The 16,918-nt window shown below is 44.3% G+C and overlaps 2 protein-coding genes across 6 annotated transcripts in view; one reads left to right on the forward strand and one right to left on the reverse strand.

Moving 5' to 3' along the window:
- acox1 (acyl-CoA oxidase 1, palmitoyl) overlaps positions 1–14,654 on the reverse strand; it is a 24,681-nt gene extending 10,027 nt beyond the window's left edge. The window contains exons 1-5 of one of the 5 annotated variants that reach the window (XM_061062733.1): positions 14,416–14,654; positions 12,283–12,442; positions 3,458–3,618; positions 2,122–2,229; positions 985–1,104 (exon numbers count right to left, since the gene is read on the reverse strand). In XM_061062733.1, coding sequence (XP_060918716.1) covers positions 985–1,104; positions 2,122–2,229; positions 3,458–3,618; positions 12,283–12,442; positions 14,416–14,524 — 658 coding nt within the window. In that variant the 5' untranslated portion in view covers positions 14,525–14,654. Of the gene's footprint in view, positions 1–984; positions 1,105–2,121; positions 2,230–3,457; positions 3,619–3,914; positions 4,012–5,522; positions 5,684–7,349; positions 7,511–12,282; positions 12,443–14,415 lie in introns of those variants that run through there. The other 4 variants (XM_061062725.1, XM_061062741.1, XM_061062748.1 and 1 more) reach the window with 4 other exon arrangements.
- A 55-nt stretch (positions 14,655–14,709) lies between these two features.
- ten1 (TEN1 subunit of CST complex) lies at positions 14,710–16,522 on the forward strand. The gene is made up of 3 exons (XM_061062793.1): positions 14,710–14,889; positions 15,427–15,584; positions 16,031–16,522. The coding sequence occupies exons 1-3, from the start codon at positions 14,795–14,797 to the stop codon at positions 16,180–16,182; spliced, it is 405 nt and encodes a 134-aa protein (XP_060918776.1). The 5' UTR covers positions 14,710–14,794; the 3' UTR covers positions 16,183–16,522.
- The last annotated feature ends 396 nt before the right edge of the window (positions 16,523–16,918 follow it).

Raw genomic sequence — 16,918 nt, forward strand, 5'->3', positions numbered from 1 at the left:
GAGAGAGAGCGAGAGGGAGAGAAAAGAGAGGGAGAGAGAGGGAAAGAGAGAGTGAGAGGGAGAGAAAAGAGAGGAGAGAGAGAGAGAGGGGGCGAGAGAGAGAGAGAGGGAGAGAAAAGAGAGGGAGAGAGGGCGAGAGAGAGAGGGGAAGGAGAGAGAGAGAGGGAGAGAGAGAAGGGGAGAGAGAGAGAGGGAGAGAGAGAGAGAGGGGGGAGAGAGAGAGAGAGGGGGGAAAGAGAGAGAGAGGGAGAGAGAGAAGGGGAGAGAGAGAGAGAGAGAAAAAGAGAGGAGGAGAGAGAGAGAGAGGGAGAGAGAGAAGGGGAGAGAGAGAGAGAGAGGGAGAGAGAGAAGAGAGAGAGAGAAGGGGAGAGAGAGAGGGAGAGAGAGAGAGGGAGAGAGAGAGGGGGGAGAGAGAGAGAGGGAGAGAGAGAAGGGGAGAGGGAGAGAGAGAAGGGGAGAGAGAGAGAGGGAGAGAGAGAAGGGGAGAGAGAGAGAGAGAAAGAGAGAGGGAGAGAGAGAAGGGGAGAGAGAGAGAGAGAGAAAGAGAGGAGGAGAGAGAGAGAAAGAGAGGAGGAGAGAGAGAGAGAGAAAGAGAAAGAGAAGGAGAGAGAGAAGGGGAGAGAGAGAGAGAGAGGGAGAGAGAGGAGGAGAGAGAGAGAGAGAGAGAGAGAGGGAGACGGAGAGAGAGAAGGGGAGAGAGAGAGAGAAAGAGAGAGGGAGAGAGAGAAGGGGAGAGAGAGAGAAAGAGAGAGAGAGAGGAGGAGAGAGAGAGAGAGAGAGAGGGAGAGAGAGGGAGAGAGAAATAGAGAGAGAGAGAGAGAGAGAGGGAGAGAGAGAAGGGGAGGGAGAGAGAGAAGGGGAGAGAGAGAGAGAAAGAGAGAGAGAGGAGGAGAGAGAGAGAGAAATAAATAACACAGAAAAAGGTGGTGGAGTCAGGGAGGTAAAGGAGAGCTGACTCCACACATCACGACAGACGGAGGTTACCTGGCAGCGGCTCGTGTGTCTTCATATCACGGAGCGGCGTGATGAAAGCGTGCAGACCGTGACAGTTTCCCTGAGTGTACAGCTGAGCCAGAACGATGGCGTGGTTTGACGTCTTTCCAACTAGAAACGAGAAAATGATTGAAAGAGTCAGAACTGGTGCTGTGGAGGAGTTCTTCTCGGCTTGCACCCTGATCACAGAGGACGCCTCACACCCCCTCCACCCTGATCACAGAGGACGCCTCACACCCCCTCCACCCTGATCACAGAGGACGCCTCTCACCCCCTCCACCCTGATCACAGAGGACGCCTCACACCCCCTCCACCCTGATCACAGAGGACGCCTCACACCCTCTCCACCCTGATCACAGAGGACGCCTCACACCCCCTCCACCCTGATCACAGAGGACGCCTCACACCCCCTCCACCCTGATCACAGAGGACGCCTCTCACCCCCTCCACCCTGATCACAGAGGACGCCTCACACCCCCTCCACCCTGATCACAGAGGACGCCTCACACCCCCTCCACCCTGATCACAGAGGACGCCTCACACCCCCTCCACCCTGATCACAGAGGACGTCTCACACCCCCTCCACCCTGATCACAGAGGACGCCTCACACCCCCTCCACCCTGATCACAGAGGACGCCTCACACCCCCTCCACCCTGATCACAGAGGACGTCTCACACCCCCTCCACCCTGATCACAGAGGACGTCTCACACCCCCTCCACCCTGATCACAGAGGACGCCTCACACCCCCTCCACCCTGATCACAGAGGACGCCTCACACCCCCTCCACCCTGATCACAGAGGACGCCTCACACCCCCTCCACCCTGATCACAGAGGACGCCTCACACCCCCTCCACCCTGATCACAGAGGACGCCTCACACCCCCTCCACCCTGATCACAGAGGACGCCTCACACCCCCTCCACCCTGATCACAGAGGACGCCTCACACCCCCTCCACCCTGATCACAGAGGACGCCTCACACCCCCTCCACCCTGATCACAGAGGACGCCTCACACCCCCTCCACCCTGATCACAGAGGACGCCTCACACCCCCTGCATCCAATTCCCAGGCGTCAAAACGACTCACGGTCGGTCGAGGGACAAAAACAGCGGGAAGGTACTCACGTCCTCCGGGCCACCATTTGATGGAGCTGATTGTGGGACTGTTCAAGACAAAATCCTGTGTGGCGGGGTCATAGGTGGCGGTGGTCTCCAGCCCCCTGAGGTGAGTGCCTACAGAGAGACGATAAATCAAAGCCCAACGCACAAACACACATAGGTACAAAGAGAGGACGGGGATGATACAAGAAAAGGAAAAATGACTCATGAATGTTTAACTATTAGCTTTAACAAATAAGTCAAAATCAAAGATGAATCAGTCGTTAACACAATATGTGATCTGATATGATATCATCCAACAGGACAGAAGAAGGAAGTGACAGACGTCATGTTCAGCCCTCCACAGTTTGATATTTAATGAACGGAAGAAGAACAAAGTGATGCACTCTGTGGATGTTTGACAGATCTAAAAACATGTAACAATCATATTTCACTCATGCAACACTTCAAACATGCCGTTTGCATCGATCAGCAGGGAAATACAGGAAGACATGTATGATGGGTTTCCTCTGAGTTAAGTCTAATGGAACTACTCAAGGTGTTACTCTGACCTACGGCCAAACACAGATCTGAGACTAACGCTAAAACAAACGTCAAAACACAAAGAAAAGACGACTTGAAACCGTGATGAGAGGGCGAGAGAGAGCTGTCTTTAGAGGATGATCTGATGCACTCTAGTGGGGAGGTTTTCTACCAGCTGGTGACAGACGAGGACGTTTTTTTCCACAGGTCGTACTCTGGCCGACATTCCTCTGATTTGATCTCTTCGTTCAGTGAGTCGGCCGACGACACAAGTGGTCACACAGGTTGTTAATAAATGAAGCTACAGAATAATAGATGTTAATGTGGATGTTTGGTGAGCGTTTGTAAGCATTTTAACTTTAAGAAACCAGGATGAAAACAACATTTGTCTTACTATTTGTCTGTTGTTGACATCAGAGTACAACCTGTTTAAAAAGTCACGCTGACAATTGATGAGAGCAGTCCAAGGTCACTTCCAGCTCACAACAATGACAGCGCCCCCATGTGGGTGGAAACGAGAGCGGTGACGGAACCGGCCGCTGTTTCACAGAATTTGGTACTTTTTCAAATACACAGTGTACGATATTTCCCCCCGCAAAGGTCAAAGCTTGGAGGCTTTGGGGTCGACAGTTCAGAGGATGAAGGTGGCAAATTGTGGGACCGGCTTGCTGTGTGTGCTTGACTCTTAGTCGGCAGACTTTAAGCGTCAAGAACCTGGAGGGATTGCTCTCATCAATGGCAAAACCAAAGAAACCAAATGATCCCCGTTTTTTATTTTTTGGACTGGTTCCTGATAGTTTGGACTCTGGATCATTTTTACCGTGGCCCATCTCGGTCTGAGCGTAGGTGCCGATGATCTCGAGGTTCCAGGCGGGCATGAAGAAGCGGTCCATTTGCTCGGGGGTGGCCTGGTTGAGCAGTGTGGGCAGGAACATCCCCAGATGGAGATCCAGGGGCTCAGGCCTGTCCGGGTGCACACAGCTGGGCCGCGCAGCACAAAGGAGGAGGGGGGAGTGAGGAAAGTAGGTAAAGCAGAGAGGGGGCAAAGAGGGAGATAGATAGGGAAATTTATAGAAAATTGGAGGGTGAGGAGTTTTTTTTTTACAAAAAAAACCCACAGGAAGGATTATAGGTGATTATTTACGTGTGGGTCACATCAAGAATTTTTAATTTAAAATGTCATGCATATTGGAATTACTGATACGATCACATTGGTTTGAAATTCTTTCATTTTTGATTTCATTTCATTCTGTCTCGAGAAGCTGCAGTCTGAATACCTCAGTGTCTCAGTTTAGGACGTTCTGGTCTGCATCTGTTTCTGACCTGAGCCCGACGCTCCAGTTTACATCCTTTAGACCAAAGAGTCCCCCCCCAACCCCTCTATTTCAGCCCTGCTCAGAACAGGCTGTTTCTGTGTCTGTACCTTTAAATATGTAAATGAGCATGTGTCTGACCACGCCCCCTCTCTGGAAGGGCTCGGGTGTATTCGGGCTTTCTCGCTCCATGTCCTATTGTTTACGGTGAGAAGGCAGACTCAGAGGGCAGAACAAACACCTAGCTGTGGGAGTGTCACCCACCTGGACGGAGAGGATGGACTTTTCTCATCATTTGTAGACGGACTAGAGACATGTTAGAGTTAGAGAAACATGGTGAAGTGGAGTTTACAGAATATGTGACCTTTAAACTTTATATATTCAGGATCTAATGTTCTGTGTTTATAGGGAGTTAAAAAAAACTAAGCTTATAAACATCAGATTAAAACAATAAGATGTTTACAATAAAGAAATGCCATCAAACATTTAAACATGGAGATTTAATCCTCATATGATGGAGTCTCTGTAATGGTATTTAAGTAGACAACAGATTATTTGAGTGACATGAAACCATGGTTGCATAAAGTTCCTGTTTCTGTGGGCATGAGGGCAGTCTGTACCCTCTGAAACGAGGGGGGCTTCATTCAGCTGAGACAGAGCAGAGGGACCGGTTTGAGAAAGGCCCCCCTTGTGTTCCCCTGTTCACTGATACTCTTGAACTTTGGCCCAAACCTGCCAAAACGCAGGTAAACAAAATGTCCTTCAGAGAACAAACTTTCAGAGTAGCTCTGGTGAGACTCACAAGAACATCCATTTGGCTTTGTTTCAGAGGGGCAGCTAACAAAAAGCTGGCTTGGCCTACATTTTCTCTCACTGCAGATTCCCCCGGCCTCTCAGATTCCAAAAGAGACAATACCAGGCTGGAGCTCGCAGAAGCACGTACTTCTGCCGCACGTGACCAACCTTCACTTGTTTATAAACTAATATTTGACACATCAGCACGACTTCTCCTCCACTTCTGAATCTGCTCAGCAGCCAATCCAAAGACAGAGTTCATCATTTGCAAACAGATGGAAAGTAATCAAGACACACATTACATCATGATTCATTACATGAGGGAAGGGATGGGAGAGTTGTGAGGAGTAAAGCAGCAGAACCAACTAGTCCAGTACGGAGAACGTTTTTAAACGGACAAGAACAACTCCACTCATTTCATGTTAAAAGCTAGCTAACCTGAAACTGTGAGAGTGAGCGACTAGTGGAGTGACGTTAATAAATCAGATACGGCTACACGTATTAGTCACAAATTACCATCTTTTGTTAGAACACAAGTATGATTGTTAGAACAAACATGCTACATTTGTTAGCCTACATATAGGCACATGATTTAGATCTGTCAAACACATACAAGGAATCACCAGAACAGTTTTCACAACCTGCTGAGACTGGACTTTTGTTCTTTTTCCCGGGAACACAAATTTGTTTTTGTTTTTTTACGCAGACTGAAGGTGTGTCTGAGGGCCTGACATGACTAAGTAGTAACTGAGTTAAGGGCTTGAGTCCAGGACTGACCGTGACCCAACTCGGTTTGGGCGTACGTGCCCAGGACCTGGAAGGACTCTGCCAGAGGTATCCACTTCCGGGCCTGCTGAGGGTCACACTGGTTGTACAGGGTTGGGAGGAACATGGCAAAGTGTAGCCCAAAGGCCTCGTTTTGGTGGCCCCTATATATACTGGGGGGGAGGGAGAGTATAGGAGACACAACTGCAGGTCAGACTTGTTGTTTTTTTTAAAGATTACTGGTTTATTCTCTGACAATGTGATTTTTATGGCTGAGTTCATCTCGAGCATACAATCTTGTTTTTTTAGCTTGGTCATGGTTTCCTCTCTAAAAGTCACACTGTCTTGCAGATCTCAGTGAAAGCTTAACTCACTAATCTAAAATCGACATTGTTCATAAAAGCAGCATTTCTTTAAAAGAATGACCTATAGCATCGTAACTAATTATATAACTGGTGCGAGCTGACATTGCACACCCTCTGACACAGTTTTTAATCTAATGCTGGACTTTGCTCAACCTGACTTTAACAACACACCATCTTCTATTTCCCCCCAACACTGTAAATATCTAAACCAGCCTGATCGTTAAGTTGTCTGAGGACAGCGTTGAGATTCATCGCAGTCGTTCTGCTGCACATCACTTCACTTGCTTTTGATGCAAGGTTGCACAACAACAACAACAAAAAGGTTCTGCTGTCCTTATTCACACCCCAGCACAACTTCGTCACCATTTCTACAGCAAACCCAAAGACAGAGGTGTTTAAGCTACAGAAAGATGCAAAGCAGCGTAGACACACAAAAAGCGTCATCATCAGTGCATTGTGATTTTTAAAACGAGGGCATGGGAGAGAGATTAGCGCAGGAAAGCAGCAGTGTTGGTGGGCAGAATGTGTTGGAACGGACCAAAGTGAACTTCCGGATTTTGTTTTAAAATGCCAGCGGTCGTCAAAGTGCGATCTTTAACAGAGCAGCTTCCTCTATATGTACTTAAAAGGGCTGTAATGTTTTTTTTTTGAGTGGAGAGTAAAGGCTTCCCACTCAGCAGTATGTTCACCCTAATCCAAGTGGTGGATTGGACTGCTAGCTAACTGGTGTTAAATAGCAAATGAAGAAGAAGAGTAATATACGGTAGCTTGAAGACACGGCCTGCTTCTTTGGGAACGCGCTGCAGTGGGGTTTTCCATGCCGAACATGCTTATGAAATGCTTACAAAGGTGGCATCACCCAAAGGTTCAATCATGGGAGCTATCCAAAAGAAAACAGGTTTCCAAGAACTCATCCCCGGTGTTTTCAAAAGGTCTCTGGATGTTTATGAACTTTAGTATTGATCCAAAACCAAGGATTTAAGCTTTCAGATATTTGTATTGTATGTTTCTATCTGCTACAGAGGCTGAGAAATCAAGATTGGGTGTTTTTTATTTTGGGCGTCCTTAAGTCTAAATGGTCTAAACTGTCACTTGCATTGCTGTCCGTTCAAAATAAATGAGAGAAACCTGGAAATATGTTACCCAGACTTTTTGTTCCATTTTCTTCCTGTTAAACCGAACAGTTTGAACCATTACACCCCTAGTACTTTGCAAGTACCTTCTGTTGGTTGAACGAACGCATAAACACAATTTTTAGTAAACCTACTTGCAACTGACATGATTTGGATCTGTCAAACACATGACTTTTTTTTTTGCACACCTGCTAAATGGGGGCCTTTTTTTCCTGCCCCAAACATCAAGGTGCCCAAGCATTACAAAACAAATGTGCTGTAACATGCCAGCTTGATGGAGTTGTTTGAGGACCTTACACAAAAAGCAAGTAAAGAAGTTAAGGTTTGAGTCCAGGACTGACCGTGACCCAACTCGGTTTGGGCATAAGTGCCAATGGCCTGGAAGGACTCTGCCAGAGGTATCCACTTCCGGGCCTGCTGAGGGTCACACTGGTTGTACAGGGTTGGGAGGAACATGCTAAAGTGTAGCCCAAAGGCCTCACGTTGGTTTCCCTTGATGATACTGAGTAAAGGGAGAGTTTAGAAGACACAACTTCAAGGTCAGTTTGCTGTTAATTTAAAGGAGCAGTATGTAACTCTGACCCCTAGTGGTTAAAATGGGTACTGCAGTCTAAATTCTAAACATCATAGAGAGCTGTCTCCCCCCCCCGCCCCCTCCTCTCTAGAGTCCATGCTCACACAGGTCACCATGTGGTGGACTCTGAAGCTTCAGTGTTTATCCAGCTCTGCATGGGTCTGTAAACCTTTCTGTGTTCTAACCTCTCTCCATTTTTCAAAAAGCATCTCCAACATTGATCCTAGTTTGAGCACGTTTCTGCTCGTGGAGCTTATTAGAAACATGCAGAGGCTTTTTAGGTCGGGTACAATCACTTCTATCTGAACCACTTCTCTTGCCCGCTTCCATCACTGCAACACCTGTTGACCTGATAACTGCTCTCATATCTGGTAAACCGAGGGGCGTCCAAAACGGCCGTGTGGGGGTGTGTCTTAAAACCGCCTACCTTCTCTGCTCCAAACAAATCCAGAGCATTCAGGAGCAGAATCTAAAGTTAGAAGGAGGACATACTGGCTGCTGCATTGTTGTCAGAGAAGCCAGCACTTCAACATAGCATGTTTCCTTCATGTCTGATCATATAGTAAGATACCTTTATCATCTCACTGATTGCTCCTTTAAGTTTTATAAGCGGTGCAATGGCTGAGTTATTATTTGAGGCACTGAAAGATAATGTGACTTTTAGGGCTGAATTGTATGCTTAAGATAAACTCAGTGGATACAATCATGTGAAAATGTCTTCAGTGTGCTGTAGGAGTTCAATGTGATTCTTGGAAAACTCAAATGACATCAATACCTGTTCTGATATCAAGTACCTCCAATACAAGTTCTAGGCACCCTAAAGGTCTTTTGCACCTTCATTAAATTTGCCTTAAGTGATTTGTTGGCTCCAGTATTTTCTTTGGATCCTGTCTTGAAGAAGGTATCCACTGAATTCTATTTTTGTACATCTTAAGTCCTTTTCCGAGTGCAGCGACCTCCATTTGTGGAGGGACTGAATCACAGGAGTTTCCTTCTACTGTTCTTTAAATGCTAATTATTTTCTGCATTTTAAGACTCGTTACTGCGGCGCTCCATTTACAAGAAATTATCTAATATTGGAAGAACAATTGGAAGGACGTCTATTCTTCTCTGGTATGGAAACAGGTGTTGATATAGTTTGAATTAAACTAGCCTTGTTTAAAGTTCTGGTATAATTTGTGACAACCCTAATTCTGTCTGGAAACATATTTCTCTCTTTTTCATTGCCTCCTGGGGCTTCTTCCTCAATTCTGATTTAAGGACTTCTTCGATGCTGATTGCCCAATCATACAATCATTTAACCATCCAGAGGCCCAGCAAGGTACATGGGGTGCTGATCTGATCCAGGATGATCCACACTCCAAGCAGTTGAAATGAATTTGTAGGATATACAGTTGCAAGAAAAAGTATGTGAACCCTTTGGAATTTCTTAGTTTTCTGATTAAATTGGTCATAAAATGTGTTCTGATCTTCATCTAAGTCTCAACAATAGACAAACACAGTCTGCTTAAACTAATACAACACAAACAATTATATGTTTTCATGTTTTTGTTGAACACAACATGTAAACATTCACAGTGCAGGGTGGAAAAAGTATGAGAACCCCTAGGCAAATGACTTCTCCAAGAGCTAATTGGAGTCAGGACTCAGCCAACCTGGAGTCCAATCAATGAGACGAGATTGGAGGTGTTGGTTAAAGCTGCCCTGCCCTATAAAAAACACACTCCAGTTTTGAGTTTGCTACTCTCAAGAAGCATTGTCTGATGTGAACCAGCTGGAAAGGGTTACATACATGTTCATCAGTCCACGGTAAGACAAATTGTCTATAAATAGAGAAAGTTCAGCACTGTTACTACTCTCCCTAGAAGTGGCCGTCCTGTAAAGATGACTGCAAGAGCACAGCGCAGAATGCTCAATGAGGTGAAGAAGAATCCTAGAGCGTCAGCTAAAGACTTACACAAATCTCTGGCACATTGCTAACATCTCTGTTGACGAATCTACGATACGTAAAACATTAAACAAGAATGGAGTTCATGGGAGGACACCATGGAGAAGAAAAGAAAACATTGCTGCACACTTGATGTTTGCAGAAGAGCACCTGGATGTTCCACAGCACAACTGGCAAAACATCCTGTGGACAGATGAAACCAAAGTGGAGTTGTTTGGAAGGAACACACAACACTATGTGTGGAGAAAAAAAGACACAGCACACCAACATCAAAACCTCATCCCAACTGTGAAGTATGGTGGAGGGGGCATCATGGTTTGGGGCTGCATCAGGGCCTGGACAGATTGCTATCATCGACGGAAAAATGAATTCCCAAGTTTATCAAGACATTTTGCAGGAAAACTTAAGGCCATCTGTCCACCAAGTGAAGCTCAACAGAAGATGGGTGATGCAACAGGACAACGACCCAAAGCACAGAAGTAAATCAACAACAGAAGAAAATACGCCTTCTGGAGTGGCCCAGTCAGAGTCCTGACCTCAACCCGATAGAGATGCTGTGGCATGACCTCAAGAGAGCGATTCACACCAGACATCCCAAGAATATTGCTGAACTGAAAAAGTTTTGTAAAGAGGAATGGTTCCAAAATTCCTCCTGACCGTTGTGCAGGTCTGATCTGTAACTACAGGAAACGTTTGGTTGAGGTTATTGCTGCCAAAGGAGGGTCAACCAGTTATTAAATCCAAGGGTTCACATACTTTTTCCACTCTGCACTGTGAATGTTTACATGTTGTGTTCAATAAAAACATGAAAACATATAATTGTTTGTGTTGTATTAGTTTAAGCAGACTGTGTTTGTCTTTGTTGAGACTTAGATGAAGATCAGAACACATTTTATGGCCAATTTATGCAGAAAACTAGGAAATTCCAAAGGGTTCACATACTTTTTCTTGCAACTGTATGTAAGTGCTGCTTAATAAAAGCATGGTTCAGGAACAAAGCACACTGAAAGTCTCAAAGAGTCTTGTGATGTACAAACAGTTTCAGTGTGTTTTAAAATGTCCTTAAACTCTACACTTGTGTCAATAGAAAATCATTTTGAACTCTACCATAGAGCTCATCTTAAATCTGTCTGGTACAGTCCACCTGCATACATGTTAGAGGAGTGCATACCCTCTGACACACTTTGATGAACTTTGCCCCCGCTGACTGCATTTGACTCTCGGCTACAAACAGCTTCGAATGTTGTTCTATAACCATTTCTAAACCCTTCTATTGTCCAGTTGTCTGGTAGAGGAACAGGATAGTTGTGGAGCCTGTGTGATAGAAATGGTCCACCATATTGAACCCATTTGTGTGAAAGAGGGTATTCTATTTTTGTTGTTAAATGCACTATATTCATATTATATATATTTACAAAGCGCTAAGTCATTAACCCTATTTTGTTCTAACATCAAGACTGTAGATTAAGGCTCTGCTCATATTATGCAGGCTCTATGGCAAGCCATTTCAAGATTGAATAACTAGACTGGGCGGCTGTGGCTCAGTGGTAGAGTCGGTCGCCTCTCAACCAGAAGATAAGGGGTTGAGCCACATGTCAAATTGTCCTTGGGCAAAACACTGAACCCCAAGCTGCTCCCGCTGGTACGTCAATGTGTGAATGTGGATTTGTCGCGATACATTCAGACTTATGCAGTGTGTTTGTTGTGAATGCTCATGAAGTGTTTACGATGAAATTGGGATGTATTGCACAGCCCTAGTGTGTGTCTGAAGCTATTGCAGTGTGCACCTCTTGTGCTTCTGCAACACCGAAATGCAATATGATCTCACACCACAGCTACAGGTGCATTAAGTAAGTACAAAGGTGTGATGACTACAGAACTTTGTTACAGCACTGTTGAGTAACTGCAAACTGAAAAGGACTTGCTAGTAAGAATATCACTCTGAATATCTGAATCACAATTGTCACTAATGTGAAAACAGCTGGATTGGAGAAATGTTAGTAAGGATATCTGGTATATAATTCTAATTGGAGAATGTCTAGAATTAAATAAAATGTTCAAACAGCTTGCCATAGAGCCCAAACTACATCAACAAACACCTGTTGCTTTATAGACGCTCAAACTGTTTTGCAGATTGCACTTCAGTTAAAAAAACAACCAGGTTGTGTATATTATATGATTACTGTGGTAGAGTGCAACGAGGGTGAAGAGCCATTACAGCTGAATGGTTCAACATCACATGTCCATCACTGAAATGAAGCGACTCCTCTTATCACATCTCTCAGAGGTCACAATAGTTCGCTTCATATGAAGACATTGAGTCGGCAAATATGAAACGTGAAATGATGAGTAGACGTACTAGATCTGAGTCTTTGTTTCATCACCTGCCTCAGGAGAGCAAAAACAGCAGAATTACTCCCACAAAGCAGAAATAGTTTGTTTGGATTTGTCTATGTTTGTATTGCTAAACTCATTGTGTGTTACCTCTCTGTTTACGAGGGTAAAGGAACAACTTTGATCGATATTTTGATCTCCTTGGGACAAAACAAATCATGTTAAAGCAGTACAGTTCTCTATCAAAATCAACAGGCTCAGATTTTACCCAAACCCAAGAACCTCTGTGAGAACTTTTTAATCAACACATACGACATCACCCCCGGTTCTGAGGTCTTCTTGTGTCTAACATGAATGAGGTTTTTACTCTTCTGGATGTACAGTGTAACTGTGGCCTGCCGGCTCCTTTACCACATACTTCTTATAGCAGTAGATCTCCTCCGGGTCTGCGATGCCGTACTCTCTGAGCTTCAGGATCATTTGGGCACTTTTCCTGACAGCCTGGTCGTAACGCTCACTGCGGGACAGGAAACACGGGTTCTCCTCCTTGAAGTCCGGGTCGCTGAGAACCATTGACTCTGGAGAGGAGAATGTAAAGGAAATTAGAAATGGGGCTCTTGTAGTATGCAACTGCTAAATAATCATTAAATTGAGTATCTTGTACATATGTAGGACGTGGATATCCAGACATAATGAAAGGATAAATTTGCCTGAATTTGGAGGAACCAGCATATCCTATTCAAACCTTCAAGCTTTCATTCACATAGGAGTGTAGTTTGATGCAGAACTTCATAAACATAAGACAATCCTGATGTATTCATGAATATTTAATCAGACATTACTAAAATAAGTCACTGCATGATGGTTGATCTTAAAGGAGCAGTATGTAACTCTGACCCCTAGTGGTTAAAATGGGTACTGCAGTCTAAATTATAAATATTGTAGAGAGCTGTCCCCCCCCCCCCCCCCCCCCCCCCCCCTCCTCTCTAGAGTCGATGCTCACTCAGGTCACCATGTGGTGGACTCTGAAGCTTCAGTGTTTATCCAGCTCTGCATGGGTCTGTAAACCTTTCTGTGTTCTAACCTCTCTCCATTTTTCAAAAGCATCTCCAATATTGATCCTAGTTTGAGCACGTTTCTGCTCGTGGAGCTTATTAGAAACATGCAGAGGCTTTTTAGGTCGGGTACAATCACTTCTATCTGAACCACTTCTCTTCTCTTTCCATATCTTCTGTGTTTATGGTTTCATACAGTTTTCATATCTGTGGTGCATCGGGCTTTTATGATCATGCTGCAAGTAATATAATTTCATCGCTGTGTACTAAATGTAAAAGATCATCAGATCATACAGTAGGTGCAAGAGTAAAAATACAGACTACAAACTCTCAGTGTTACAGGTCGGCTTCACACTCTTTGTTTGTATCATGTAAAATTGCATTGTTCTTGTCAGCCTCAATACGTTTTTGATTGCGATTTTGGCTTCCCACGATGTTGAAAACAGCATGATCGAGATTAAAGGACTATTGTGCTGCATGCTGTGTTGCGCTTTGATCAAAGGGTTTTGTCATGTTTGGTAAATGTTTCAAAGTGTTTGTTGTTCAGAGTACATCACCACTACCTCAAAAACAGTTAGTTTATTTGTTGTTTATTTAGTATTATAAGCATGTATCATGTGGCAGTAGCTCGGTTTGTAGGGAACTAAGTTGGGAACCGGATCCCAACTTAGGAGACCCGGTGCGGACAAAGTCTGGAAATTGGTCTGGTAGCTGGAGAGGTTCCAGTTCACTTCCTGAGCCTGACCGAGGTGCCCTTCAGCAAGGCATTGACCCCCCACCTGCTCTCGCTGTGGGCAGCCACCTCTGATATCTCTCCATCCAAAACACGATATAAGGAATCACGATCGTAATTGTCCTCACTTTATCAACAACAAACAACAAATCATCCTCAGAAAGTCAAACTCTGTATTCTCTGATCTTGGCGTTCTCCTGTGACGTGTGTTCAGCTGCGCTTCGTCGGCTCACTTTGCAGAAACGGATCAACCGGGGCAGGGTGCACGCCGTCCGACTGAGCAAAACTGTGGCGCTGACAGACTGTGGCACGCACAGAGGATGTGGAAATTGGGGGTTATTGCATGTATATAGGGTCGGATCGTGAATCATATCGTGAGTTGAGTTAATCGTTACATCCCTACTTAACATCAATCAAAACAATCGTGATTATGATATCACTTAACTTTTTAAAACTACTCATTTGTTAACAATTACACACGCCGAATTAACCTCCTAGTACTGCTTAATAGCCAATACATTAATATTTTCAGAAACAACACCTTTAATGGGATTTTAGGGGGACACTTTGCCTAAAAACGTTTAGATTTAGATTAGGTCAGGTCAACTTATAATGTTTATAAAGCTAGAGGGTCGCCGTTAGCAACCACATAGCAAATTAGCTTTTTCTCAACAATACTTTATGTCTAATAAACATCTCTACTGCCATATTCATCACCTAAAGTTTGTAGAAGTATCCGTACGTGAAGGAGCAAAACACTCACCAATTTCTCGCCTCCTTTTTGTCTTTTCTGGGCCTCCGTCCAGAATGTAGGTGAGTTTCTCGACGTCAAAAGTGGCATTTTTCCGCTCTTTCAAAATATCGGGATTCATGGTTGGTTATCCGAGTGAAGTATTGTTGTTTTTTGTTCGGTAAGAAGTATCCTATGTGGAGAGGTGGGTTGTGTAACCTCCGGCAGCAGATCCAACCCCTGACAAGTGCTCCTGACACGGCCTCCTCTTTGCGCAGGCGCAGAAAGCCCCCGAGAGGCGGAGAGCTAAACAAGTGATGTGACGTCACACCACGGAAGTACTCCGCATTGCTCTGCTCAACGCTTCATACAATTTGAAATGATTTAGTGTGAACTCATTTTAGCCCGTGTTATGGCGATGCTCCCCGCAGCTGCAGTCTTTTATTTCCCCTGGGAAGTTAATAATGGAGCAGCTAAGGAAGGAGAGTCAGTGAGGACATTCGGCAGGTAGTTTTTTATTGTTTGTGTTTGTTTTTCACCCCAAACAGACAAAACAACAACAACAACAACAAATAGAGAGAGAAACACATGAAGAGTTCTGGATTGCCTTGTATCTAAAACATTTGTTAATTTTACTTTTTCAAAATGCTACGGCCCCTGAAGTCCCAAAAAATGTGTTATTAAGTTATCAATATCTTGTGTGCACAATAGATATGTAGGCTACATGAGTTGGATAATATCTTGTGGCCATAACATAATAACTTGTACGCACAAGGTATTAACTTGTTCCCAGTAAATTTTACTTCGGAACATCAGGTCATTTATTCAGCTATAAACGCATTCCTAAATTAGTTTTATTTAGAAAACAGTAGACAACAATTTAACTTTCCACCTACATTAAAAAACAAAGGTGTATTTCTGACTTAGACCCAAAAACCGTTTCAAAATAATGACTACGCTGCATCATACACGTTCAAAAAGTCAGGATAAAATGAAATCATCTGGGCTGACTAAGACATTGATCCTCTCTGTTCATTTTTTCAGACTGGCCAGTTACCGACCCGAGGAGTCCAGGGCAACATTGTCTGCTCAGCATGCTTCAAAACAGCACCAGATGGTCGTCCACACGCTGTACGTGGAGCCCTTTGACCCCATAATTGGGGCCCAATATATAGTTCTGGGTGAGATAGAAAATGCTGAAGGTAAGGAAAGGCTCATTTTTTTGTGATTAATTATGATAATAATAATACTCCCCTCTTAAAATTCATTCATTGGCCAGCTCACTGGAAGCCTTCCTGGGGGGGGTCAGAACGCTGCAGGGCTGCCAGGGGAGGGCTGCTGGAGAAGAAAGTCTATGTTAAGAGGTTTCACTGGCTTACATAGAGGCTTGAAGCCGTCTGGTGACTCATCCTGGGATTACTCCAACATACGTTTACCTCAACATACGTTTACCTCAACATACGTTTACCTCATGATCTGAAACTTGTGAGAACATTGGGATCCGCAGAATCTGATTCGGCAACATTTCTCATCATTTGGGATTTTCTTACCAACACAATTTATTCAATATTTTTACTAAAAGTTGTTTTTTACAGTGTAGACGCTTAACTGTTATACCTGTCTTAACCTGTATCTTCTCTCCCTCCAGATGTGGGCGTGATGGTCCGTGCCCGTGTGCTGAACTGCGTCGATGGAGTGAACATCGCTCTTCTTCAGAGAGCCATCAACGAGCAGAGAAGCTTCTTCAGCGAGAGGGAGCAGAAACAGGCTGATGCTGCACAGCCTGAACATGTTACCTGAGCCGGCTCTCTTTTCTTTTGTTCAGGAAGTTTCACGTGGTTCTCTCACTGAGTGTCAGGAGCACAGAGCCGCCTCTGAGGCTGTTTGGAAGACCCTGATACGAGCTCAGGTTAACTCAACGAGTGTTTGGTTAAAAGTGAGTGACACAAGTTTCCTGCAGTTTGTCACATTGGATTTCTTCACATTATAAACTATTTTCTGCAGAACTAACAGCTGGTTTTGGGTCCAAAGCTTACGACTTGGAGTCATTTTTTCCTCTCATGTAACTTTGTGATCTGATGTTGTAGTGACCAATTTTGATAAACCCAATATGATCTAATAAAGTCACTTGAGGGATGAATGTGGAAGCTTCTCATCATATTCAGATTTGGGAATCTTCTATTATTTATTTAAATCAACTTTGACTTTACTCATTTTTAACCTTTCACGACCTCGTTCAGGCAGTCAACTCGAGCTGCACTGATTTTCACGCCTGACATGCCTCATTCTCCACAATCACATGGATACACCTAAATATAATCAAACACAAGTTTAAAAAAAACTTCACCCCCCTCCCTACAGTGTGCACTAATAAGAATAGGAATGAGCTACTCAGACCAAAAAAATTATTTTAGGAGGTTGTATTCAGTTTATATCTGCTGTAAAAATTGACATTTTAGCATGGGTTTTAATGAGGATTCTGCAGCTTTTGGAGTGAGCCTCAAGTGGACACTTGAGGAACTGCAATTTGTTTTTG

This window comes from Labrus mixtus, chromosome 2 (assembly GCF_963584025.1).
Source record: "Labrus mixtus chromosome 2, fLabMix1.1, whole genome shotgun sequence".
In the NCBI taxonomy this organism is placed as follows: domain Eukaryota; kingdom Metazoa; phylum Chordata; class Actinopteri; order Labriformes; family Labridae; genus Labrus; species Labrus mixtus.

Bases quoted from the DNA above. Each gene is read 5' to 3' on its own strand.
- ten1 (XM_061062793.1), top strand. From the start codon at position 14,795: ATGGCGATGCTCCCCGCAGCTGCAGTCTTTTATTTCCCCTGGGAAGTT. The intron at 14,890-15,426 runs GTAGTTTTTTAT...TCATTTTTTCAG, and splicing joins TCAGTGAGGACATTCGGCAG to ACTGGCCAGTTACCGACCCG. The intron at 15,585-16,030 runs GTAAGGAAAGGC...CTCTCCCTCCAG, and splicing joins TGAGATAGAAAATGCTGAAG to ATGTGGGCGTGATGGTCCGT.